A 25,703-nucleotide genomic window follows, 5' to 3' on the forward strand; every position below is an offset into this window, starting at 1 on the left:
AACCACTCTTCAAGGGACAGTTCACAGTTTCTCTCTCTGCTGCACCAACTAGCGACTGTCAGGAAACATGGACCCAGTCTCTCCGTCCTGAGCCACAGGCTGAATAATGACCGCAGGTGTTTCTGCAGAGCATGATGATGTCACAGTGAAGTTGACCTTTGACCTTTTGGATATAAAATGTCATCACATCATTTCATCCATATAGACATTTGAGTTAAATTGTGGCATGATTAGTGAATGAATTCAAGAGTTATGGATAAAGTGGTCACTGTGACCTTGACCTTTTACCTTTGACCACCAACTTCTAATCACTTCATCCTTGAGTCCAAATGAATCTTTGTGCCAAATTTGAAGAAGTTCCCTCCAGATGTGACTGAGAGATCTCGTTCATGAGGAAGAGTTTTTACTGATTGTTCCAACATACTTACAACAACTACAATTCCCATGATGCTTTAGAGACTTGTCAGTGGCTTTTACTTATGGTAGATGTTGTTGAAACAGAAGAACAAGAAGAACAAGAAAAGTTTGAAATTATTTTTTATATTTATTTCAGATCATCATCATCATCATCATCATCATCTTCATCATCATCATCTTCATCATCATCAGAACAGTACCACGTTTTGTTTCTTTCTGTCTGAGAGTCAGACATCAGGCTCATGTCTGTCAGGATGTAGTTATCTTAGCTTAGCTTAGCATAAAGACTGGAAGCGGGGGGAACAGTTAGCCTAGCTCTGTCCAACATTCAGAAACACACTGACCAGCAGCGATGAAGATCAGAGATCAACATGTTGAATCTTGTTTGTTGGTTGGTTTTGGTTTCAGCTGCAGTAACTTAATCATTTACCTATTATTGATTTATTGATCCAAACTGACCAAGTTTTAATATACTGAGTCTAAATACTGCAAACAACTCCTGCAGCTCTGCCATGTTAGCATGTTAGCATGTCTCTAAAAGAGTTTACATGTTGCTTATTATTATGAAAAATAAATTACAGTTTGATAACGAAGATAATTAACAACAACAACAACAACATGAAAAACAAGCAGCAGCAGAAGGAACTCTGCTAATTATCAATGATTACAACTTATCTATACGGTTCCTATAACTGTTCATAATGTTATTATTCAAACTGATGATAAATCATTTTATTTATTTATAAATAAACTAAAAACAAACTTTTTACAGTGTAGAACTTCCTGCATGAAACAATATATACTATTTAATCAACATGAAGAAACTGTAAAATTAATCTACAGTTAAAATTCATTCCTTTTAATTACAAGCTCCTAAAATACATTATGTGTTCAAAAGAATGTGGACAGTAAAGACTGCAGCCTTTTGTGACGGAGACATGAAGCTCCCCCTGGATCCTAGTCTTAGTCAGTCCAGCTGATGTGGATCCATCGCCCTCAGGATCAAACCGTCTCCTGGACTCAGGACCAGTCTGAGTCCTCCTCCTGTCTCTCTGAACCCTGCGGTGCCCTCTGGTGTCGGGAAGCTCTCAGTTCAGTCCAGCTCATCATCATCATCACCATCATCACCAGTGACTGTCCTGCAGCTGGTCTGAGGTCTGACCGGCAGATGGAGGCCTCTCTGCTGGGCGGGGCTCAGTGTCAACAGCTTCCTCAGGTGAGCTAGGACCAGGTGCTTCATGCTGCCTGATGGCTTGGAGTGAGCCAGAGCAATGGATTGTGGGAGGTCGGGTCTGTGAGGTGGAGAGAAAACGGAGTCAGTCAAGTCCTGCTTTCAGAATATAGGTCCTGTATCAGAGTCTTAACACCATCAGTCTGACGGAGCTGATTCATGTGTTTGGATGTTCTGTGTGACGTTGTGCTACTGGTTAATGTTCCTAGTTAATGTTCCTGGTTAATGTTCCTGGTTAATGTTCCTGGTTAATGTTCCTGGTTAATGTTCCTGGTTAATGTTACTGGTTAATGTTACTGGTTAATATTACTGGTTAATGTTACTGGGTGGTGTTACTCGTTAATGTTCCTGGTTAAGGTTACTGAGTGATGTTACTCGTTAATGTTCCTGGTTAATGTTAGTGGTTAATGTTACTAGTTAATGTTCCTGGTTAGTTCCTCGTTAATGTTCCTGGTTAACGTTCCTCGTAAATGTTCCTCGTAAATGTTCCTGATTAATGTTCCTGGTTAATGTTACTGGTTAATGTTCCTGGTTAACGTTCCTCGTAAATGTTCCTCGTAAATGTTCCTGATTAATGTTACTGGTTAATGTTCCTGGTTAATGTTCCTGGTTAATGTTACTGGTTAATGTTACTGGTTAATGTTCCTGGTTAATTTTACTGGGTGGTGTTACTGGTTAATGCTCCTGGTTAATTTTACTGGGTGGTGTTACTGGTTAATGTTCCTGGTTAATGTTACTCATTAATGTTCCTGGTTAATGTTCCTGGTTAATGTTCCTGGTTAATGTTCCTGGTTAATGTTACTGGTTAATGTTCCTGGTTAATGTTACTGGTTAATGTTACTGGTTAATGTTCCTGGTTAATTTTACTGGGTGGTGTTACTGGTTAATGTTCCTGGTTAATGATGCTGGGTGGTGTATGAGTGCTAGTTACCTGGTAAGTCTACAGTGGTGTTTGTTGTGGAGTCCCAGACCCTGCAGTCGGGGGCTGAGGGGCGGATGGGGGCGACCTGGGGCCCTCAGGTTCCTGGATAGAGCCGAAAGAGAGTCTCTGTAGACCAGACCACGACGGGACGAGACGATGGGACAGTGGTGACAGGTGGCAAGCTGAGAGACAGAGACACATGATGTTACTGACAGTTACAGAGAGGACAGACTAACTCTCTGAAGAGACCAGACCACCAGAGACCAGATCACTAGGGACTACAACACTAGAGACCAGGACAAACAAGAGACCAGACCACTAGAGACCAGACCACCAGAGACCAGACCTCTAGGGACTACAACACTAGAGACCAGGACAAACAAGAGACCAGACCACTAAAGACCAGACCACCAGAGACCAAACCACCAGAGACCAAACCACCAGAGATCAGACCACCAGAGACCAGACCACTAGAGACCCGGACAAACAAGAGACCAGGACCAATGTCCACCGTCCTCTCTATGATATTATTACAGAGACCTGACATCCCCATTGCAACAGTAGCGAGAAGAAAAACTCCCCCCTAACAGGTAGAAACCTCAAGCAGGGGTCAGGGTGGGGGTCCGTGGGTGGAGTAAAAACAGAATAAAATGTGATCTAACTCATGAGTCTCTCTCTTCATCCCCATCAACACACTCTTTATTTAGACTCCGTCCCACACTCTCCGTCCTGCTGCCCCAGATACTCACTACAGCAGCTAGTGAATTCATCCTCCGCTGAAAATAGTCCCAAACACATGCTCTATATATTTCTTCCTGTTTGTTTGTTTTTTGAGGAAAAACTTTATACTTTATACTACTTTACACTGTGGACTTCCTGTCAGCACACCTCAGAGGAGCTTCAGTCTTTCAGGGCGGTGGGTCTAAATCGAGCAGGGTGGCTCCCAGGGGCCCCCCCTACGCCCCCCCCCACCGCCAATACAGACCTACTTCTGTTTTAATTAGGCCCCCCACCCCTCCCCCCTCCTTCAGCAGCAGCTGCACAAAGATACTGACTGACACGTTTTCACAGTTACAGAATTTTATTATTATTTATTGTAGTTTGTATCTGAAGTCTGTGTTTCATCAGTTTCTTATTGATGTTGTTTGTTTGTTTATTCATTCGTTTGTTTGTTGTTGTGATGAAACCCTGATGATTAATGATGAAACTGATCAGATTCATCACAAGTTTGATCAAATAATTAAAAACTTCTATAGTGTAATGTGACAACCAGGAGGCAGATGTGGAGGAAGTGTCCAGATGTCCCTGAACAACATCTCTGAACGACGTCCCTGAACGTCTCAATTAAATGTCTGTTTGAGGCTGAAAGAATTAAAACATCAGGGAGTCAGAGCTCAGTCATCTGACGACCCCTCACATTCATCTGGTGACCCTTTGCAAGGCCCCCACCCTCAGGTTGGGAACCACCTGCTACAACAGTGAAATGACTCAGGATCAATGATCTGTCAAAGATCAAAGTTCATCTTACTGCAGAATTAGTGCTTTTACTTTCGATAATTTACTAAAGTAACTTAACTTAAGATAAACTTAACTAAAGATTCTTCTACAGATTCATTGATCAATTATTTTGTCAATAAAACGACAGAAAAAAGAGAAAAATGTTTGTTTCTAACAAATGAGGAAGCGTCCTCAGATCAGTCCAGGACCTGAAAGTTCACTGTCACTTCACTGTCACTTTACTGTCACTCTACTGTCATTTCACTGTCACTCTACTGTCACTTCACTGTCACTTCACTGTCACTTCACTGTCACTTCACTGTCACTTCACTGTCACTCTACTGTCACTCTACTGTCACTTACTTTCACTTCACAGTCACTTCACAGTCACTCTACTGTCACTTCACTGTCACTCTACTGTCACTTCACTGTCACTTCACTGTCACTCTACTGTCACTTCACTGTCACTTCACTGTCACTCTACTGTCACTCTACTGTCACTTCACTGTCACTTCACTGTCACTTCACTGTCACTTCACTGTCACTCTACTGTCACTCTACTGTCACTTACTTTCACTTCACAGTCACTTCACTGTCACTTCACTGTCACTTCACTGTCACTTCACTGTCACTCTACTGTCACTCTACTGTCACTTACTTTCACTTCACAGTCACTTCACTGTCACTTCACTGTCACTTCACTGTCACTTCACTGTCACTCTACTGTCACTCTACTGTCACTTACTTTCACTTCACTGTCACTTCACTGTCACTCTACTGTCACTTCACTGTCACTTCACTGTCACTCTACTGTCACTTCACTGTCACTTCACTGTCACTCTACTGTCACTTCACTGTCACTTCACTGTCACTTCACTGTCACTTCACTGTCACTCTACTGTCACTCTACTGTCACATACTTTCACTTCACAGTCACTTCACAGTCACTCTACTGTCACTCTACTGTCACTTACTTTCACTTCACAGTCCCTTCACTGTCACTCTACTGTCACTCTACTGTCCCTTCACTGTCACTCTACTGTCACTCTACTGTCCCTTCACTGTCACTCTACTGTCACTCTACTGTCCCTTCACTGTCACTCTACTGTCACTCTACTGTCCCTTCACTGTCACTCTACTGTCACTTCACTGTCCCTTCACTGTCACTTCACTGTCACTCTACTGTCCCTTCACTGTCACTCTACTGTCACTTCACTGTCCCTTCACTGTCCCTTCACTGTAACTTCACTGTCACTCTACTGTCACTTCACTGTCACTCTACTGTCACTTCACTGTCCCTTCACTGTCCCTTCACTGTAACTTCACTGTCACTTTACTGTAACTTCACTGTCACTCGACTGTCACTCGACTGTCACTCTACTGTCACTCTACTGTCACTTACTTTCACTTCAAGCATCAAATCTTCACGTTTCACATGATAAAAACAGAAAAAATTAATTTGATTACCAACACAGATGCTTCATTTTCTGCTGACGGACAAATCCACTAATTAATCAACTGTCTGGTCAAATAATCTTTTCTCGGGGCGTCGTGTAGTGTAGTGGTTTAAGCAGGCGCCCCATGTATAGAGGCTACAGTCCTCGCTGCAGTCGGCCCCGGTTCGAATCCCGCATCGGACGGCATGTCATTCCCCCTCTCTCTCTGCCTCCCCGTTTCCTGTCACTCTCCACTGTGCTGTCCATTAAAGGCATAAAAGCCCCCCCCCAAAAAAAAAAATACTTTAAAAAAAAAAAAAAAAAATCTTTTCTCAAAGAGCCTTCAGTCAGATTTCTACTCTCTAGGTAAGGATGTGACAGCGTCTCCCTCCACATCACATGATCTCAGTCTCTTATCATCAGACACATGAAGAAGAAGTGAAGAGGTTGAATTACTCACTGAGACGAACGTGGCCATCCTGCTGCTGCTGACTCCTCACAATGAAGAGCTCCGCAGTCTGAGCTCTCTAATAAACCTCTGTCCTCATTATGTGTGATGTCATCAGGAGGGCGGGGCTACAGCTGCACAGTGATGTCATTATTCATTATTCAGGACTTCCTGCACATTGTAATCTAGAGACAGATTAAAGATTAGCAGAAACAGGAACACACACACACACACACACACACACACACACACACACACACACACACACACAGTAGGCATATATATATATATATATATATATTCGCATGCATGGGATGAGTGTGTTTCAGGACAATAATCACACACATTCATTTAAAATCCCCCAAATAAAATAAAATAAATAAGAATAAAAATAAAATAAAATAAATTGTCCTCAGTTTCCAAACACACACACTGTCCTATTTTCTTGGAAAGTGTTGCTCTGAGAGTCAGTTAGATAACAGCTCTCACAGTTACACAACTAGAGCAACCAGAACAATAAAAGGTTTGGTGTGTGCGCAGGATTACTGTGTGTGTGTGTGTGTGTGTGTTTGTGTGTGTGTGTGTGTTTGTGTGTGTGTGTGTGTTTGTGTGTGTGTGTGTGTGTGTGTAAAGAGACCTGCAGAGCATCATGATGTAAAATTTAATTCAACAGGAAGCCAGGACTCCCTGTTGGACAACAGTGAGGTGATTGATCGTGGAGGGTTAAACACTCACGTTTTACTGTCCACATACTTTTGGCAACATGATGTAAGATCAGAGTCGCACATTCATTTCAATACTGATTATAACAAATGATACCAACACAAGTGATCATTACTATGTGCTGCTGTGTGTGTGTGTGTGTGTGTGTGTGTGTGTGTGTAAAGACACCTGCAGGACAACATGATCACTGCTCCAAGGACAAGATGGTCTTGAGATATCACATTCAAGAGGCCAAAAACAGTTTTGTGAGGTCACGTTACCTTTGACCTTTGACCACCCAAACCAAACAGTTCATCCTTGAATGTTTGTGCTAAATATGAAGAAGTTCCCTCCAGACATCAGTGATGTATCGTGTTCATGAGGATGAGACGGACGAACCTGAAAATATGAAAACAACCACAGATGTGAAACACACGCAGTGCTGCAGTGATGTCAGAATAAATGTCCGGATCAATAACTGATCAATACACGGCAGAGAGTAAAGATGAAGCTGGAGCAGAAAGCTGGGGACCGTGTTACTCAGTTTACATCCCTCCTCTGTGATTCAGGAAACTTTGGTTCCCCTTCACAATAAGACTCCCCTTATAAAGGATTTATAAATGGTTTATAACTAGTTTATTAATTAATTTATTAACACTTTCTAAATACTTTATAAACTGTTATAACACATTGGATGAAAAGGCCAACAGTGACCCCCGGTGCGGGGGTAAGTTGACCACTTTTTTTTCTAAAGCTATAATTCTCAAACAGTTTATCTAAGATCCAAAGTGATTGTTCCGTGTGATGCACAACATCCTAAACTATATGTACATATTTTAGTTGGAGGCATTACTGTAATCCCCTTGCTTTAAAGGCACTTTAAGTAAAAAAATGGCACAACTTACCCCACTCTCCCCTATATATATATATATATATATATATATATATATATATATATATATATATATTATAATTCATACATCAGATTGTTCTGCACAATGGATATAAAGTCTCTTCTTTAGGACTTTAGCATTGCAGGTGCAGACACAAACATTTATAACTGGTAAAAGGGAGTCTTATTGTGAAGGGTAAAACACATCATCATTTATTAATTAGTTACTAACAGGCTCCTTTTACCAGTTATAAATGGTCGTAACTCATTAGTAAGATTAATGAGTAGGAAACATTAACTTGATCTTGCCAAATAGTGATCCTGCATCAATGTATGAAAACTGTAATAATGATTTACAAAGTGTTAACAACTGAATTATTAATCTATTTATAAATCCCTTATAAGGGTCGTCTTATTGTGAAGTGGAACTGAAACTTCAATCAGATGAAATCAGACATGAGCTCAATGTTTGTTTGTGCAGCTCCGACTGATTTGACTGTCAAACTGACACCAGATCAGATCAGGGAACAACCGACTGGCCGACCAGCAGCAGCTCAGCTCAGCTCCTCGTGGTTCAGTCTCTTCACCAGAACCTGAACTGGTTCTGTCCCACCGGACTGAACGAGCCCCCAGAACCAAAACCACAGACCAGGTTTAAAACTGATGTAGAACCACAAACTGTAGAAGCTCCAACCCCCATGAACACTGAAGCTCGTCTCATGCAAATCAGCTGCTGTTTGACTGACAAATGTGTGTTTCCATATGTGAAGGAGAGGAGGAGGAGGAGGAGGAAGAGGAGGAGAAAGAGGAGATGAGTCAGGAGACTGGACGGCTGGCAAACAGGTGAGACACAGATTTTACCTGAGAGGTGAGAAATTATTTTGGATTTTAAGATTTTAAGATTCTGAGGCTTTGATTTCTAAATCTCTGAACTTCTTCAGATTTAATTCTGTTAACACCCAAGAGGTCGATCATCTTCATCTTCATCATCCTCTTCATTAAACAGGTCAGACACACACACTTTACCACGTCTTCAACATACACGATGTCTGATTAGTTCTTTATGATGTTTAATCTTTTATTTTAGTTTTAGTTTCAAGTTATTTACGATTATTTTGCTAATTTGGTGAATTTTTCTGTTTGTTTTGTGTTTTTCTTATTGTCATTTATTTATTCATTTTTCTTTTAAATCATATTTGATATATGGGGGAGGTCCTGTGTGGGCGGGGCAAAATAAAAATAAAAAAGAAAGAAAGAAAAATCAAAACAAACAAACGAAATGGAAACTTGTGAGTTAGGGATTCATTTCGCAACTGACATTTAATTATTAGTGTCAAAAGTTTTTGTTTGTTTTTCCTTTCACATCATCAGTCAGACTTTTATCTATAGAGTATCACACACCTGAGTCTGGAGCGACTCGTTTCAACCACAGGTCATTCCAGGTGCTGGGTCCAGGTTTACCAGACTCATCTGATCCCGGTGTCACCATGTGTCCCGGGCCGCTCCTGGTCCTGCTGCTGGCAGCTCTGAGCTCAGGTAACACACACACTCAGCTCACACCTCAGAGCTAAACTCACTTCAACATATGAGCAGGAGGCATCACCTGGCAGCAGGTAAAGTCATGATTCATCATCAGCTGCCCCGGCCCAGGTTCATTACATACTGTGTCAGCTGGGTCTGAATAATGTGACGGATCACAGCTGTGTTTCCATCGCAGGTTTGAATGTTTGTGTTTCCACTGAGTGAATAAAGTTTTCTCCTCACAACGTCAGAGAATGGTGGAAAACACCTGAAGCACAGAGGGTAACAAGCTTCTGTCACAGAAACGTCTGAATTTATTCATAAATTTGAATGTTGTGCACATTCAAATGATGTGTTTGCATTCAGGTACACCTGTATATGTGTATATACATGTACTCCTGTGTGTCTACACACAGAGCTCTTTAAGTTAATCTCCCTGAACTTCACTTCCTTCCCAGGATTGTTCCAGTATAAGCATATATATTCCTGATTAAACACACAGTTCTTTCTCCTTGATCCACGCAGTCACTTCATCAGTATTCATCAGTGTATTATAAAGTGTTACCCTCTGTCTCCTCCCTGTGGCTCCTCATGGAATTACACTGACATGTCAGCAATTACAGTTTGAAAGTAGGACGAGGATTAGGGCCACAAGTGAACAACATTTTATAAAGTCAGAATCCAAAGGAATGAAAACTGCACAGTTTGAGTTTATTTTTGCTTTAGCAGATTTTTTTCTTCTCCAGGATCCAGTCCACCAGAAAACAACACTGGTCTGAGCTTCATTGTTGTTTTTCCGGAGAACATCGCCTATTATTATCCTGCTACTCCCCAGAACAAGGTCCAGATCACAGCCCTGCACGATAACACACGGATCACCTTCAAACAGCACACCTTTGACCTCACAAATGCAGACATGAACGCCGGAGAGTCTAAGGAGTTCGATCTTGATGCAAGACTGGAGCTCAGGATGCCCTTAATCTCCGAGAAAACTCTCGTCATCACCAGCAGCAACAGGATCACGGTCCAGGCCATCAGCCAGAAAAGCAACAGTCTGCAGACAGCTCTGGTGATACCGACTGAGAAACTGGGCACAGAGTACCTCATCCCGCCGATACCCTCAATCCAAGGAACCACCGACCAAGTCACAGTGAATGTAACTGAGAGAAACCCGTTCAAGTTGATTATCGTCAGTGCGGACCAGGACACCAAGGTGACTGTCACAGGTGCACGGACTCAGAAGGTTTCACTTAAGCCCCAGCAGATCTCCTCAATCTGGGTACATGAAAGGGATGAGTTGCGAGCTGTGACAGCTGATCAGCCGGTGGCCGTCCTCTTTGCTCACCCTTGTGCCAACCGGCAGAACTGTACCTGTGGGCTGCTGTACAACATGCTGCCGCCCGCCAGAAACCAGAAGCTGAAGTTCTACATTCCTCCTTTTCTGGCCACAGGCGCTGTGGCGGAAACATTTCTGCTCCTGTCAAAGGAAAAACCCTATAATGTCGCCTTTGACCCAGACTCACCGCTGGTCAAGACCTCCGGCACAGCCATCCTCTACCGGCCCGGCCTCCTCCTCGCTCTGGTCCCAGAGGAGGACTTTGCCTCCTGCTTTGTAGTCAACCACATCCCTGACACGAAGGGCTTTGCTGTGATCGTGGTCCACAAGGATTTCACTGATGGGGTTCAAATTGGAGATCTTCCTCTGAAGAATCCGGCGTGGCAGAAGCTGAAAGGGACAGAGTTCGTCTCTACAGAACTTAAATTGGCGCTGCCACAGAACTTCATCTGGCACAAGTCCTCCAACATGGCCGTCTACTTTGTGGGACATACTGAAAGTGGTCTGTTTGGGAACCCAGCTCCCATCATCAGTACAAGTCCAGGTGAGGACCTTCACCGTCACTGTATCTCCTGTGTTCATATAAATCAACTTTTTTATCCAGGTTTTAATCCATAGATTACTGAACAGGCCTGTGGGACCCAAGGGGTCAGGGGGCCCTGGGCCAGAACCATTGAATGAGGTGGCTATTAAGGAGACACAAAACGACTACAAAGGGACACAAAACGACTACAAAGAGACACAAAACAACCACAAAGAGACAAACAACCACAAAGAGACACAAACCTACCTCAAAGAGACAAGAAACAACCAAAAAGAGACGAACAACCACAAAGAGACACAAACCTACCTCAAAGAGACAAACAATCACAAAGACACAAAAAACAACCAAAAAGAGACAAACAACCACAAAGAGACACAAAACAACCACAAAGAGACACAAAACCACAAAGAGACAAACAACCACAAAGAGACACAAAACAACCACAAATAGACGAACAATCACAAAGAGATTAAAACCAACCATAAAGAGACAAAAAACAACCAAAAAGAGACAAACAACCACAAAGAGAAACAAAACAACCACAAAGAGAAACAAAACAACCACAAAGTGACAAACAATCACAAAGAGACAAACAACCACAAAAAGACACAAAACAACCACAAAGAGACAAACAACCACAGAGACAAACAATCGCAAAGAGACACAAAACAACAACAGAGACAAACAACCACAAAGAGACACAAAACAACCACAAAAAGACACAAAACAACCACAAAGAGACAAACAACCACAAAGAGACAAACAACCACAAAGAGACAAATACCCATTGTGTGTCTTCCTCTGCTCTACAGATCCAAGGGGCTGCACCTTGACTCCAGAGGTTGTAGAATTGGGAAACGAGGCCCTCGGCTGGCGTGAATCTCTGCAGTACTGCAGAGACAAGAACCTGGAGCTGGTCAGCCTGTCCAATGCCACACTCTGGGCACAGATCCACAAAAAGATTGTCCAGGCCAACAGCGACAACGTGCGGGACGTGTGGATTGGCATGCGCCGAAGCTCCCTGACCGGAGAGTGGTACTGGCTGAACAAAGACCCAGTCACTGACACCAACTGGGAGAAGGGGGAGCCCGGAAATGCGGACGACGGCCAGTGTGCCATCATGAGTCTGAAAAAGGACTTTGGGTGGAGTGACAAGGACTGCTGCAAGACTGCCCGTCCTCTCTGCTACAGCAAACCCGTCCTCTTGCCCCCCCCCCCCCCCCCCCCCCCCCCGCGCTTCCCTAACTGAACAGGATCGGTGAACGGGCGGGAAAACATGAACCAACCCCATCAGAAGACCGGTGTTGTGTCCAAGTCTGTTCCTCCGTCAGATAGTGTTTCTCTTCTGTGGAAAACGAGCTCACAGGTCATCTGTGCAGCAGGTTGTTATGACATCATAGGTAGGTTTTGTTGCTAGGCAACATCTAGTAGTTGTAGTGATGACAGGAGCAAAAGGAAAAGGGTCGGTGACAAAGTCCACGTCAGGTGGATGGATGAATATGACACGTGGGTCGTTTCAGAGGGATGATGGTTGTTATCCACCCACCCCCACAACACCCCCTCTGTGGTTAGGTATATATATTCATAATCATATAGACATCCTTTATAGTTGACTGATATTATTAATGTTGTTACAATAAGTTTCAAATATATGAACTAGAGGATCAGCCATGTGATCAGTGACGGTGTGTTCAGGAACCTGCAGCCCGCAGCGTTCCCTCCAACGTTCTGTTGTATAGTGTAGTTTGATGAAAACACCAGAAACTTTCCATGATCCATGATCCACTGAAAACAAACAGACATGTGGAAAACTGTTTCATGACAGCCACAGAAATGAAATATGATGCTTGTTATCTGCTCTGTAAATCAGCTGTGTTCTCCTGTGAGAGAAAATCACAAAAGGGAGAATTTCTAATTTTTTTATGATGACTCCATGTTTTCCTTTAACTTTCCACACAGACAGAGAATGTTTTTGGATACAGACAATCGAAGAGGGTGACAGTATATAGTGACATAAAAATTATATATGAATTAGGAATTGATCGATCGTTTAGAGGACGTAATTTCAAACACTTTTGTGTCTTTACTTCAAAACCAGCTTTCAGACCGTATGTAGAAAGACTTGGCTCAGTTGAATTTGTGATGTTTTGGAGTGTACCATTAAATTCATCATAATGTGTGAAATACACAGCTGTTGTTTCCCTTCTTTATTATTTAATCTTCTGAAGTTTAATGTGATTTTCGTTTGTTGCCAAAATCAGGAGCAAAGGCTGAAAAGAGCTTCAACATTTAACATATTAATATCTGATGTCGTAACCAGTAACCACTCATCACTTCTGTCATGTTTGCTCCTGGCGTCCTCTACTTTGTTTTATTTTGAAAACTCTGGGGTTGCGTTTTATTTTGAAGACTCGGGGGCTGTGTTGTGGTGAACATGGCCGTCTTCAGGGTTTTAGAACTACAGAGAGGGATTGTTGGGGGGGTTTGGTGCATGCTGCAGTCAGTTTTGTTTGTGTTGACTAGCACAGGGACATAATGCTAATGCTATCCTGGGCACAGTGGGCAATACCTGCTCTTCCTGTCTCATCTCCTTCTGTTTCTGTCCATCTCCTCATCTTGTCCTTTATCTCTTTATCTCTCTCGTTTCAGTCTTTCCATTTTTGCCTGAGTTAGTGAAGAAAGTAAACACATGGTCAATTGATATTTATATGCAAATGTAACCAACCGAGAGAGTGCTTGTAGGGATATAAGACTTTCTAATTGCTAGCAAGATAAATAGTACCTACATTTAAACAAACAGACACAATAGCCAGCTCGTGGTACACATACATACACAACCCTATTTTACATTTTCAGTCAATGACAGATCAGAAAACTAAACCATGTGCTAGCTAGGCGTAGCTAATGAAGGAACATTGTTTATTCAGTAACCGCACATTTAGCTACAGATAAGAAATTATCAATGGCGTCATCATAGGAAAGGGATTTAAATGTATTCTTTTTCTTGTTTTTAATTTGTGAATGAGGCTAACCAACCTGCTTTCAGCACCTCTCACGCGCTCACACAAAATGCGCGAATGCCAAATAGTGTGACGTAGATCTGCAGCTCGAAGAGAAGAGACGGTTCACTTTCAATTATTTCCTGTAAGTGTGTCACGTGGGTTTCTCCCCCTCCCCGCCCCTTTATGAGACCAGCGGCAGGTCCGAGTCTGTTCATTCCGATGGGAGACGTGAACCTGATCACAGATTGTCATCGATTCTTTCGCACTATAGTCACCGAAATAAATATTGGGTCAACTTTTCACAAGCCACGTATCATCTGATACATTATCTATTTTAATGCTTAATGTCTTTGCTGCTCCTCCTTCAGAGGATTTACTGCAGAGGAGACAATCTACTTCCTGTTTACACCGGCTCGCACATGCTCAGTGTAGGCGATGGTCACGTGATCTGTGTTTTCAGGTGTGTTAGTGTGGATGGAGATTATTTCTGATACGGAGTTAAAAGTCTCGTGGTTTTCTGTTTTTCAGTATTTGTCAGCAACGTTTGTATTTTATAGAATATTACAAACATATTTTATATTTACTCTGTCTCACTATATTGTTGCTCTATCTGTTTATGCAGCAGCCTTCACTGGTGGTCTAACAGATAAGGTTAGAAACAGTCATCACATCTTTATTTACTGATTATAAATGATTTTTATTTATAGTGATGCATAAAGAACATTAGATTACGTCAGAGCAGGTCACTTCCACCAGCAGCTGACTCCCTGCAGAACTCCCCCCTGCACAATCCACACCCCCATCCCAACCAGCAGGATGACCTTTGCCCCCACAGACACTGACAGGAGGAGCAGGAGTGGAGGCGATGCCCCGGCCACGGAGTGCAGGGGTTGGGGGGGCAGGACGTAGAGGGTGGCCTGCTCTTTACCCAGCGGGTTGGAGGCGCTGCAGGTGTACTGCTGGCCCGGCTCCACGTCTCTCAGCTGGCTGACGGTGTGGTAGTGAGCCGGGGTGCCCTGAGCTAGCGGGCCGACCGGCGAGCCCTCCAGCAGGTCGTCTGGACCGAGCCACTGCACGTCGGGCAGGGGGGAGCCCTGGACCCGGCACAGAGCTCTGTAACCGGACTGCTCCCCGCCCTCCACCGTCAGAGCCAGGATCTTCGGAGGAGCTGCAGACAGACAGGAGGGAAAACACATGAGGAAAATACAGTACCACTGTTGCCCCTGCTGGCAGGGCTGGGTAACCAACTTGGCAACTGCCCCGGGGCCCCAGGGGTCATGATTCAATCAACAGTAAATTACATTGAAGTGGAATATGAACTGACTGATCCTCCATGTTGTGGCTCTGCTCTGGTGGAGAGATTCAAAATCTAGTTTTAAAACCTGGACTGTTAAAATCATTAAAATACTAATTAGAATAATCTATCAATTATCACAACGAATGTTCTGTCAGTCGATTGATTTGATTAATTGTTTCAGTTCTAGAGTGAAACAGAGGGACCCAACAACAAATCTTCACCCGGGCCCCTCAGTGGGTCGACCCTGCCCCGGGCCCCGTACCCTCCACTCTCAGTCTGGTCCCCATCTTGTCCTCGAAGCTGACGTGCTCTCGTCCCTGAACCTCCACCCTGCAGTAGTAGCGACCACTGTCCTGCAGGGTGGCGCTGTTGATGCGCAGCGACAGGTCGTGCTCTCTTGGATTTCCCTCCAACCGGTAGCGCTGGTCCTGCTGGGGCCCTGGCTCGCAGGTGGGGGCCCCGGGCCGGCTAGTGCAGCGGTAAAGCACAACGGCGCCCTGCCCGTGACCCAGACGCCACAACACCTGCAGGGAGGAATGCTGGGAGTGCTGCGGGTGGCTGAAGGTGCAGGGCAGCACCACCGGGTAACCGTCAATGGCTCGGACCTCCGGCTGCACCTTCATTGACCAGCCGTCATCTCCAGAGCCGAGGGCTGGTGGGAGGGGGGAAAAGGGAGGGTGTGTCTTAGAACAGCTGACAATTCTCCAATAAACAGTCAGGTCATTGATTACTTTAAAGACACAGTCTCACATTTCATCTTAGCTCCGCCTCCCAACTACAAAGTGTCTGATTCGCTGGTTGGACCTTTTTTATTAAACAGTTTAACAACACAAAGAGGCTACAGCAATGCTAACTTAGACTTAGCAATGCCTTGATGCTAAATGCTAATGTTTAGCATGTATGATGTCACCATGTTCTCCATCTTAGTTTTAAGCACAGCTGAGGCTGATGGAGCCTCATCAGTTCTGCAGGTGTTTGGTCATAGAGCATTCAATCGTGACGTGATGGTGGCGCCAGACGACAACGACACACCGCAGTCCTCAGAGACGTGCTAGCATGGCGGAGACGTACTCATCCATCTGCCCGCACCACATACAGGCGGGTGACAGACTAAACACAACATGTATTTTCATTGTTGATTACAGTTTGTTTCAATTGTGAACAGTCAGAAACTGAAGTCTACGTGAACGTAATTGTCAATCATTTCATCGCTGCATCACTAAAATCATCAATTACCACATTTCCCAAAACCCATGAACTCTTCTCTCATTCACACTCCACCAGCTAAACACTCGAACACACTGCTAACACACTGTTTTCAAAACAGACTGCAAAACAGAATGACATGAAATCTCATGCATTTCTGCAGGAAACATATTGAAACATATAGAAAATCTGAGCAGAATATTTACAGTAAAATGAAATAATGAGGAAGGAAGGGACTGTGGCATCGATATGTCCAGGTGAGCTGCTCAATAACCAAACAGGGAAATACACAGCTACACATGTAGATACTGTGACACTGATTTACTGTAGTTTAGAGAGTCATGGAGATGGAGCAGGTAAACTGTACATAAGTTCATCTTTGTGGATGAAGTTATTAAACTGTACATTTTGTTTTTGAAGTTATTATTGCAGCCCTGGAATTTCAGGAATTAGTTTTTTGTTTCAAATAAATGACTATCCAAAGATATAGAAAAAATAAAGGATATTGAAGCAAATTGTTATTTTCTGATTCACTTGTCACATTTACTTTAGTGCAGTCAATAAAGTGAAAAGGTGATATTCTTATAATGTAATGAAATTAAATACTGATTGACCTTGAAAAATGACACAGGTGAGGAGAGATGAACAGTTTGGCCGAGATGCAGACACTATGAAGAGCGGCATCAGTATTGGCCGATGCTTGTTAGCAATATATAAAAAACTGTAATATGTTGATTATTTTCTCAATTAATTGAATAGTTGTTCATCTAAAAAATGCTCCTCACAAATATCCAAAGTTAAAAGTCAGAGATTTAGTTCACAGAAGAAATATAGTTTCTGTCCATTGACTGATCGATTAAACAACTAATTAATCAACTTGTTTAAACTGGATTTTGGAGAGAACTGCTCTGAAATCAGCTGGTTCACATCTGGTGACCACATCACTGTAGATTTCATCCTTTCATTTAGCACCTGTTCACACATTCACTACTCACACTGAGCCTTCTCTGTGACCCAGAGGACCACAGGTGAGACTGAGCAGGTGTGAGTCACTGAATGACAACAATAATATAACACAACACTGTTTTATGTCCCTCCTACAGCTCCGCCTCAGTCCTACAGACACGTCTGTGTGTCCAGCTCAGAACAGAAACTACAGAAACAGCCACAGCGTGAAGATCATGTACCTGCCTGACGGTGTGTGAAGCAGCTCACCTCCTGCAGCAGACAGCAGCAGACTCACAGAGCTACAGAGCAACCAGGCCACCATGATGACTGAAGACACCACACACAAGGTATGAGGTGAATATGTGTGTGTGAGTGTGAGTGTGAGTGTGTGCGATTCATGTGACTCACAACCTCCAGACTGTGCGTTTTCCTGCCAGTCTTCCTCTTTTTTATTTTTAGGAGGCAGTTGTGGAGCAGAGATGAGGCTGTTTCATCCTGAGTGAGTTTCTTGCTCCTGATGGTGAAGTGAAGCGTCGTGAACCGCTGACGGTTTCCTCGCAGCCATGATCAACTCTTCATCACTGGAAGCTTTTAAAATCACAGCTGGATGGCGACCTCTGCTGGTCAGAGTGAGGAAAAGCACCGTGATGCATGACATGAATCTCCCTGAAGACAAAATGAATGAATTGATAGATGAATACATGAATGGACAAATTAATCAATAAATAAATTGATACATAAATAAATAAACATGCTTATAACTGAAAATACAATACATGACATTTAGATTGTGGATTTAGACATTGTCCAACTCATGAACAGAAGAAGTAAAGAAACACACACACACATCATGGTTAACATTACCAGCGTTTGTAAGTGCTGTGACTTTTATTAAGCGTGTGTTTGTTTTCGTGTTTTCTCTTATTGGAAACGGTGACCCTTAACCTTTTAAAAACAGGTGTAACACCAACTGAGACGAAGTGGGATCAATGAACTATGATGAACTGTTTGTGTTCGACCTTTGACCCGCTTCTTAATTTAATAGATTCAAAATACTAAAAACACACGAGGAAAAATACACATAAAAATAAAAATAAAAACATGTTCAATCCTGAACTTCAGAGTGTGAAATTACAGGTTCAGTGACTGTCTGTCTGACTGTCTGTCTGTCTGACTGTCTGTCTGTCTGTCATCCCATTCCTGCTCTCCAGGTGATGAACCACTTAGATCCGAATGAAATGAAAAATGAAAAACACAATGTGTTAGGTGGGTGTGTGTTGAATACTCTGTGTGACTTCCCTTAAAGCTGCGTCCCACAAACAGGAAATATTCATGTCACGTGACACGGAACTTCCTCAATTCCTATTCTAGATTGAATGTTTGAGGACTTGGCTTCTCCCGTTGGGTGTCAATTGTGTCCGATCAGTCTGAGGATGTGGCTGCAGACTCAGTCCTTCTTTCTGATTCTGTCTGTGATCGTCACAGGTAAGACCCTTTATCACCTGCTCATGTGGGATGGACCAAACGTCTGAGGCAGGTTTGTGGTTCGAGTTTAATTGAAACCCTGTATGTTAATGACAGGGCTCCTCCAGCGACTCAGTCTGTCAGTCTGTGGTGGAAATCACAGGAGACAGATTTCAAAAAGAAGAAGAAAGAAAGTTTGATCAAACTTTGAACTGAAATGTTGATGATGATGCTACGTGAAAAGTCAGAGGATGAGCAGAGTTACTGCAGATCATCCTGAGAGCAACACGAACGTCTGAACCTCATTTCACCACAATCCTTCCAAGAGTTTGTAAAGTACGAGACTGAGAGACAGAGATGTCCAGGTCCTAATGACATCATCTCAGAAACAAATAACCCTCATGAATCATCTGGGTAATTTTCCAGAGCCACAGAAGACAAATCATCACCCATCCATCCATTCATCCACTGCTGCTTATCCAGACTCTGGTTGTGATGGCAGAAAGTTACAAGCAGCCCAGACATCCTCCTCCCCAGCAACATTTTCCATCCCCTCCTGGAGGATCTTGAAGTGTCCCCTCTCCAGTGTGTTCTGGGTCCACCTCAGCGTCTCCTACCAGTTGGACGTACTCTGAAAAACCACCGCTGGAAGACATCCAGGAGGATCCTGACCAGAGGCCTGAACCACCTCAGCTTCACCTCAGTTTGAAGCCGATTCAGATTCAAAGTTTAGTCTTAGAAATTGTCTGCACTTGATTTTGCACAGGAGGTTAAATTCTGGTCCAAACGTGTAGAATGGTCCCTTTGTCCATCTGTGGTGTGAGGATCCTCAGTTTGAGGTTTAATGTAGATATAATGTTGTGTTCAGCAGCTCATGTAAAGGGAACATTTCACAGCAGACCAGCACAAGAATCGTTCAGGGACTACACAGGAGCAGGAATCTAAAATCACCTCCAGGGAACCATGTAAGTCGTGTTTCATCCAGTGCGGTAGTCTACGTGATCCGCAGGTACACTCCGTATTCCCACTAAGGAAGCTCCAGAATTTCCTTATAACTACTTAAAAATACCCAAACATACATAATAACATAGTTTTTGACAGAACTTTCACTTCAGCAGTTTGTTTGTGTGAAAAACGGGTCGAGTGATCTCAGTAAACTCAACAAACCTGTGTCACAGTGTCCCGCCAACACAGCACCATCTGATTGGATCACGCTAAAGGCCGCCGTGAACACAGACGGTCACAGATTGGAGCCGGAGGTGAAGCAGCAGACATCCCTGAGGCTGTAATAAACATCTCAATCCTCTACAGTGAAGTTACGACAACACCACACTCTGATGAACAAGTTCACCTGTTGATCCGAGACACACCGAGAGAGAGAGATGCTAGCGCTAACTGCTAGGCTAAAGTACCTCGCTCTTCAAATTAGCATGTATGCTAAACTACTGCTTCTTTAAGCGACTTTCACCAAAGAACAGGTCTTACCTATCCCAAGGTTCATTGCGTGCGGGTAATGAAAGCAAGCATCATCGACAGAGCCACTTTTAACTATAAGTATTGTGTTTCAGCTCAGTTCAATAGCAAACACCAACCCAACACAGCTGTCACTGGTTCATGTGATGTGATCCTCCTCTACAGGGTCTCTCTCAACGCCTTGGGACATGGTGGTCCCTCCAGAGGTCACTGTCTCCAGAGGAGAAGACGCCTTCCTCAGCTGCTCCTTCACCCACCCCCGTCAGCAGCAGTATTCAGGGGAGATCACTGTGAAATGGCTGGCCAGAGAACCAAAAGCTTCACCGTTCTTCATCTGTTCAGTTAGAAACAACTCTATGGACGGACTTGGCAACTGTTCAGCTTCTGGATTGAAACATTCCCTGGCTGGAGACCCTCGACGGGGGGAGCTGTCCCTCCTCATCAGGAAGACACAGCTGATGGATAATGAAAGATACTTCTGCAGAGTGGAGCTGGAGGTCCAGAGGGATAGTTACCAGACAGCGACAAAGCTTCATGTGACAGGTAAGATTCACCTGAGAGTTAAAGAGATGTTGTTGTTTCAGACCTAATGCTTTTTGTTTTTTTCATCTTCCATCATTTCATCATCAAACTGAAATGACAATAACTCATCCCAGTTAGGAGTCAAGTGATGAAACAGGAAAAAATTATTACAAAATGCTGTAATTAAAAAAAATGTATATATTTCTATATATAGATATTTTTTTTATTATTAAAAAAAACAAGAAAAAAACCCCAATATGATTTGTTGTATGAAAATGAAAAACAGTGTTGATGGACAAACGCAAAGACAGGGTCGCAATCATGAAACAAAAAAATAATAAGAATAAATTTCTCCTGTTGGAGATTTACAGAGCAGATCAGTTTATTGTGTGCAGAAGAACTGGACTTTAAATGTACCGAACAAAACAGGAACAGAGTATCTGTGAAAATGAATGACTTGATATGGAAGCTCTGAAAGGCAAGGGATTTATTTTTAAGTGTTGTTGTCGTACTGACACCAAATCAGACTAAAAGCATTCATGTTGAATCCACTCTAAAGGTACATATAGATTCTGTGTTCATGTTACTTTTTAATCAACAAAACTAAATAAACACATATTCTGATTGTGTGTTTGCAGCTGAACCTCAGATCCTGAGTCTCTCTGTGGCGGAGACATCCCCCGACTCAAACAGCGCCCCCCGGAGGCTGCAGTGTGAGGTGGAGGGACACCCACTGCCTGAGATCGTCTGGCTGTCGGCCTCCAGGAAGCAGATAGAGACCCGGGGGGAGTCCTCTCCGTCCGGCCTGTACCGCCTGATGAGCTCTGTGCCGTACCTGGAGGAGGAGGTGTTGACCTGCAGGGCGGAGAGCGAGCTGGGCGATGCAGAGAGGACGTATCCACCCAGTTACACTCTGATGATAACACTGGTTGTGTGTGGACTCCTCCTCCTGCTGCTGCTCTCTGCAGGTGTCATCATCTATTACCTGAGGAACAGAGGTGAGCTGCTGTGAAACGATATGGCTCCATCATACGGAGCTCAGGCTCTACAGCTTCATGGGCTGTGATTCACTGATTTATTCATGGTTATAAATTCATTATCTTTATAGATCAGTTATGAGTCATTGATAAGAACAAGTCTGGTGTTGCCTCTAATGAACAGTTTGACCACTGATCCTCTGGAAATGTCTTCTGCACACTTGATTTTAAACAATAAAACTGCAGCAAACATGTTAAGATATAGTGGAGTAATGAGAGCGAAGCCACGCCCCCTCTGTGTGTGATGTCATCTGAGTTTCTCTGGTCTTAATATTGGTAGCTGGTCTGGTAGCGTGTGCATGTCAGTGTGAAACAGTTGGTCCTCCCCACATTTATAAACACACAGGCTCCGCCCACAGGTGTGATGTCACAGTGCAGTACACAGCATTCAGGTGAAAGTGACCTTCCAGCATGTCCTCCACTGAAGAAGAAACCATGTTTTCATCTAAAAAGAGCTTCATGTAAAAGTGTCAGAGCAGGAGAAAGAAGTGACATCACTGACTCAGGTGAGTCAAACCAACCAGCGTCAGGTGGTTTAACCTCTTCACCTGCTGCCCCTCATCTTGCTCCCAGTTTAAAAGAAGAACAAGTCGTTTTCATTTTCCTTCTGCTGATTCCAACAATCTCCAACTTCAAAATGTCACTTCTGTTTTAACGCGTCTCTTGTTTCTCCTCAGCTCGATCTGACTCTGCTCCTATTTATGGAAACGCTGACTTCAGTAAGTGGTTAAAGCCTAATTTATCTTTAAAGTTTCACATCTGCAAACAGTTTTATTCAGTTATGGCCCTGCAGTCTGTATATGTACTGTGCATCACCTCAGTCAGTCTCTGTCCGCACAGTAGGAGAGGAGTGTGTTTTATCGTTAGTACGGAGGCTCAGAGGGACCAAAATATCAAACCAACCAATCCTGAAACAGAGAAGACAGACAAGAGACTGTCCTCCAATAAGAAATGAGCCCACAGCTCGTCTGTGCAGCAGCTCATTATGACCTATAGTTACGTTTTGTTGCTAGGCGACACCTAGTGGCCATAGTAATTATGACAGGAGCAGAGGAGGATGTCAGGTGATGTAGCATGAAGAGGGAAAAAGTCCACCTTAAGAGGTTCAATGTTCAACACCTGTGTGAAACCACCTTAACCTCATCGTTATCATTGTCACCATGACAACAAAGGTCCTCTCATCTTACAGAATGACATATTTTTAACCCAAACCACGATATTTTCCTAAACCTAGCCAAACGTAAGCTTAGCTGCATGTTTATTATATGTAACCATGGCAACCAAGGTCCACCAATATGGCTCATATCAGTGGGTTGGAACAGACGAGCTACAGACAAACATTTCCCACAAAAGCTACAGAACAGAAAGAAAAGAAACGTAGAAATAATCAGCTGATTAATCACCGATCCGACCTGACATTAGCGCTCACAGGAAGTCGGGTGGAAACATTAACAACCTTCTTGTTTCATGTTGTGACGTGTGAAGTGAAGAATCATGGACAGCGAGCCTGTGACTCTCCAGCTGACGGCGACGCCGAGGACAAGCTGGTCTATTCAGCCGTCATCCCGAGCAGGTCCACTTCCTGTGAGTCCCGTTCACCTGGAGGTCAGAAACAGATTTCCCTCCTTCAGCTGTTAGAAACGATTCTCTGAGCTTCTCTGTGTCACAGGAAACACGGTCACAGTCTCTCCTTCCTGAGTTAGAGTTTCTGCAGAACATGATGATGTCACAGTGAAGTTGACCTTTGACCTTTTGGATATAAAATATCATCACCTCATTTTATCCTTATAGACATTTGAGTTAAATTGTGGCATAATTAGTGAATGTTTTTTCTATTTAATTAGATTTTAGTTCAGTTAAGGTGTAACTGAGTTTCAGGGCCATGACAGTGAGACGCTGGAAGAGAAACAGTCGCGTTCTCAGCTCCTGCAGCAGCTGATGATAATTCACTGTCGTGTATTTAAAGAGACAAATGTTTGAACAGAGACTGTGATCAAAGCATCAGCAGCTTCACTACTGTTCACACACATGCTCAAACTATTCCTCCAAAATAAAAGGACTCCAGGTGAATCAGCTGCCTCGGGTCTGACGACGTGTTGTTTTTGTCGTCACAGCGCCACCTGCTGATGTCATCGGCTCACGGCAACACGAGGAGACAGGTGAGTGTGACTCCGCACAAACAGGACAAATCCCACACTCATTCACATCTGTCAATCACTATACAACAGAGACACTGTCAGCACTGAGCTTTTCATTTCACTATCGATCAGACAATCAACAGATCAATAATCAGCAGCTGTTTCTTTATGTCTCTGAACTATTTGTCATCATGTGTGTTAAAGGCTGAGCTGTTGTTTCGGCAGGTGTCCTGTACGCTGTTGTGAACGTCCGGTCCTGACTGAGGGATGGACGTTATCAGCCTGATGTGATGAACAATGAGGACAACAGCTGATTCACACACATTTATATTTTATTCTTTATCTTTCAGGAACAACAAACATGTAAAAATAAATGATGTGCTATTTCCTGGAATCTGCACATAGTCTGTACATATGTTTCATATGTTTTATTCTCTTGTTCTCATGTGCTTCACTTATGATTGGTTGTTTAATAAAGAGTCATTTCCGTTACTGATCTTTCTGTTCCTCTTATATTGTGATAGTCTGATTCTTGGAGGAAGCGTCAGACGCTGTGGACGTTACCTGGTCGTTACCTGTAAGTAACGTCTCCACATGCTGGAACCTTGTGCAGAAACAGACTGAAGTTAAGGTTTCAACTTTAATCACCTTTTTGCCAGTTCATCATTACAATGATTTAAGGCACCTGAATGCATTAGTCTGTGTGTCCCGACTACGCTGCGTTCAGGTGCACAATCAGATGCTGAACACTGGTATGACCTGTCGAACTCAGATTTATTCCTGTGGTGATTTCAGTCTGTCCATGGACTTGAGTTTAACTCAAAACATGTAAATAAAATAAAATAAAATAAATAATAAAATAAAATACAAAATCAATTAATAAAAAATGTTATCTGATAATTACATGTCATTCAATCATATAGGCATGACTTACATTAACACCGACACAAAAATCATCCTGATGTTTGTTTCAACATCAACTTACACAAAAAATAATTAAAAGCAAATTCCACGACAAAACAAGGTTTACAAGCATCCATGAATATGTTTTACTAAAATGTACACACCTGTGGTGATTTCAGAGAGGGATGATGCATAATATCTTCACAGCAACACCTAGCATGAGAAACACCCGCTTAGATGTCCCGTCCCGTCCCCCTTCAGCTCGGGGCCCTAGGCAATTGCCTGGGTTGCCTGACCCGTTGCGGCGTCTCTGTTTGCAAGGTTACATTATCTCTCAAAACTCACTGTACAAGTAAAACAACAGAAAACTGCAGCGTCCATGTTTCCTACTGATATTATCAACCAACTGTTCTGTGAACTCAAATCCACATTATAACTTCAGTTTTTCACTTTACAATCACGCTGCCTCAGACTGATGAAAAACAGGAAGTGATGCGTCACGCCTGCTAGCAATCAGTAAAGGGTGCAATAACACAGGCTGATAAAGTGCTACCCACCAGCAACAGAACAAATGAGGGATGTCGGTGAAATTAAAGCGTATCATATCACATCATGAAAAACTAATTGCAAAAAAAAAACCCAGCTCTGGACAAGCCTTCATCTTGTTCCTGTCAGAGTTCGTCTCCAACCATCATGACGTCATGTTTGTCTGCAGCGTACAGACAGATGGGAAAGAGAATTTAATTTTTTGATCCAGATGCTAAAAA

The 25,703-nt window shown here is 43.2% G+C and overlaps 4 protein-coding genes across 6 annotated transcripts; 2 read left to right on the top strand and 2 right to left on the bottom strand.

The window, feature by feature from the left end:
• Positions 1-521: 521 nt before the first annotated feature.
• LOC147817276 (uncharacterized) lies at positions 522-9,028 on the bottom strand. Of its 2 annotated transcripts, none has more exons than XR_015436510.1 (4): positions 8,947-9,028; positions 5,964-7,052; positions 2,580-2,752; positions 522-1,709 (listed from the first exon to the last, which is right to left on the bottom strand). XR_015436510.1 is itself a non-coding variant. In XM_087171177.1 (4 exons), exons 2-4 carry the CDS (start codon positions 5,979-5,981, stop codon positions 1,511-1,513), a joined length of 390 nt encoding a protein of 129 aa, XP_087027303.1. In that variant the 5' UTR covers positions 5,982-6,085; positions 6,935-7,563; the 3' UTR covers positions 522-1,510. The 2 variants fall into 2 exon arrangements, 1 of the variants encoding a protein (XP_087027303.1); XM_087171177.1 differs by lacking the exon at positions 8,947-9,028 and having other exon boundaries at positions 5,964-6,085; positions 6,935-7,563.
• Positions 9,001-13,132, top strand: LOC111646940 (IgGFc-binding protein). The gene is made up of 3 exons (XM_023396535.2): positions 9,001-9,081; positions 9,813-10,946; positions 11,759-13,132. Exons 1-3 carry the CDS (start codon positions 9,033-9,035, stop codon positions 12,193-12,195), a joined length of 1,620 nt encoding a protein of 539 aa, XP_023252303.1. The 5' UTR covers positions 9,001-9,032; the 3' UTR covers positions 12,196-13,132.
• A 1,488-nt stretch (positions 13,133-14,620) lies between these two features.
• On the bottom strand, positions 14,621-17,819 carry LOC111646934 (sialic acid-binding Ig-like lectin 15). The gene is made up of 3 exons (XM_023396523.2): positions 17,667-17,819; positions 15,508-15,897; positions 14,621-15,116 (listed from the first exon to the last, which is right to left on the bottom strand). Exons 1-3 carry the CDS (start codon positions 17,719-17,721, stop codon positions 14,692-14,694), a joined length of 870 nt encoding a protein of 289 aa, XP_023252291.1. The 5' UTR covers positions 17,722-17,819; the 3' UTR covers positions 14,621-14,691.
• A 960-nt stretch (positions 17,820-18,779) lies between these two features.
• Positions 18,780-24,523, top strand: siglec15l (sialic acid binding Ig-like lectin 15, like). Of its 2 annotated transcripts, none has more exons than XM_087171180.1 (8): positions 18,780-18,884; positions 20,502-20,879; positions 21,497-21,856; positions 22,255-22,401; positions 22,573-22,614; positions 23,381-23,500; positions 24,010-24,054; positions 24,259-24,523. In XM_087171180.1, exons 1-8 carry the CDS (start codon positions 18,833-18,835, stop codon positions 24,291-24,293), a joined length of 1,179 nt encoding a protein of 392 aa, XP_087027306.1. In that variant the 5' UTR covers positions 18,780-18,832; the 3' UTR covers positions 24,294-24,523. The 2 variants fall into 2 exon arrangements, with proteins under 2 accessions (XP_087027306.1, XP_087027307.1); XM_087171181.1 differs by having other exon boundaries at positions 23,381-23,479.
• Positions 24,524-25,703: the final 1,180 nt, after the last annotated feature.

This window comes from Seriola lalandi, unplaced genomic scaffold (assembly GCF_002814215.2).
Source record: "Seriola lalandi dorsalis isolate HSWRI2012SDOR001 ecotype SW California unplaced genomic scaffold, Sedor1 jcf7180002054978, whole genome shotgun sequence".
Classification (NCBI taxonomy): Eukaryota; Metazoa; Chordata; class Actinopteri; order Carangiformes; family Carangidae; genus Seriola; species Seriola lalandi.

What these genes read in the sequence shown, in the direction of transcription:
- LOC147817276 (XM_087171177.1), bottom strand. An exon ending in CACCACTGTAGACTTACCAG is followed by an intron (nt 1,710 to 2,579) that starts GTAACTAGCACT and finishes TCCACCTCACAG; the next exon opens with ACCCGACCTCCCACAATCCA.
- LOC111646940 (XM_023396535.2), top strand. Translation starts at nt 9,033, where the DNA reads ATGTGTCCCGGGCCGCTCCTGGTCCTGCTGCTGGCAGCTCTGAGCTCA. An exon ending in GCTGGCAGCTCTGAGCTCAG is followed by an intron (nt 9,082 to 9,812) that starts GTAACACACACA and finishes TTTCTTCTCCAG; the next exon opens with GATCCAGTCCACCAGAAAAC. An exon ending in CATCATCAGTACAAGTCCAG is followed by an intron (nt 10,947 to 11,758) that starts GTGAGGACCTTC and finishes TCTGCTCTACAG; the next exon opens with ATCCAAGGGGCTGCACCTTG.
- LOC111646934 (XM_023396523.2), bottom strand. Translation starts at nt 17,721, where the DNA reads ATGGTGGCCTGGTTGCTCTGTAGCTCTGTGAGTCTGCTGCTGTCTGCT. An exon ending in GCTGCTGTCTGCTGCAGGAG is followed by an intron (nt 15,898 to 17,666) that starts GTGAGCTGCTTC and finishes CCCTCCCACCAG; the next exon opens with CCCTCGGCTCTGGAGATGAC. An exon ending in GACCAGACTGAGAGTGGAGG is followed by an intron (nt 15,117 to 15,507) that starts GTACGGGGCCCG and finishes GTCTGTCTGCAG; the next exon opens with CTCCTCCGAAGATCCTGGCT.
- siglec15l (XM_087171180.1), top strand. Translation starts at nt 18,833, where the DNA reads ATGTGGCTGCAGACTCAGTCCTTCTTTCTGATTCTGTCTGTGATCGTC. An exon ending in CTATTACCTGAGGAACAGAG is followed by an intron (nt 21,857 to 22,254) that starts GTGAGCTGCTGT and finishes CTCCGCCCACAG; the next exon opens with GTGTGATGTCACAGTGCAGT. An exon ending in AAGTGACATCACTGACTCAG is followed by an intron (nt 22,402 to 22,572) that starts GTGAGTCAAACC and finishes GTTTCTCCTCAG; the next exon opens with CTCGATCTGACTCTGCTCCT.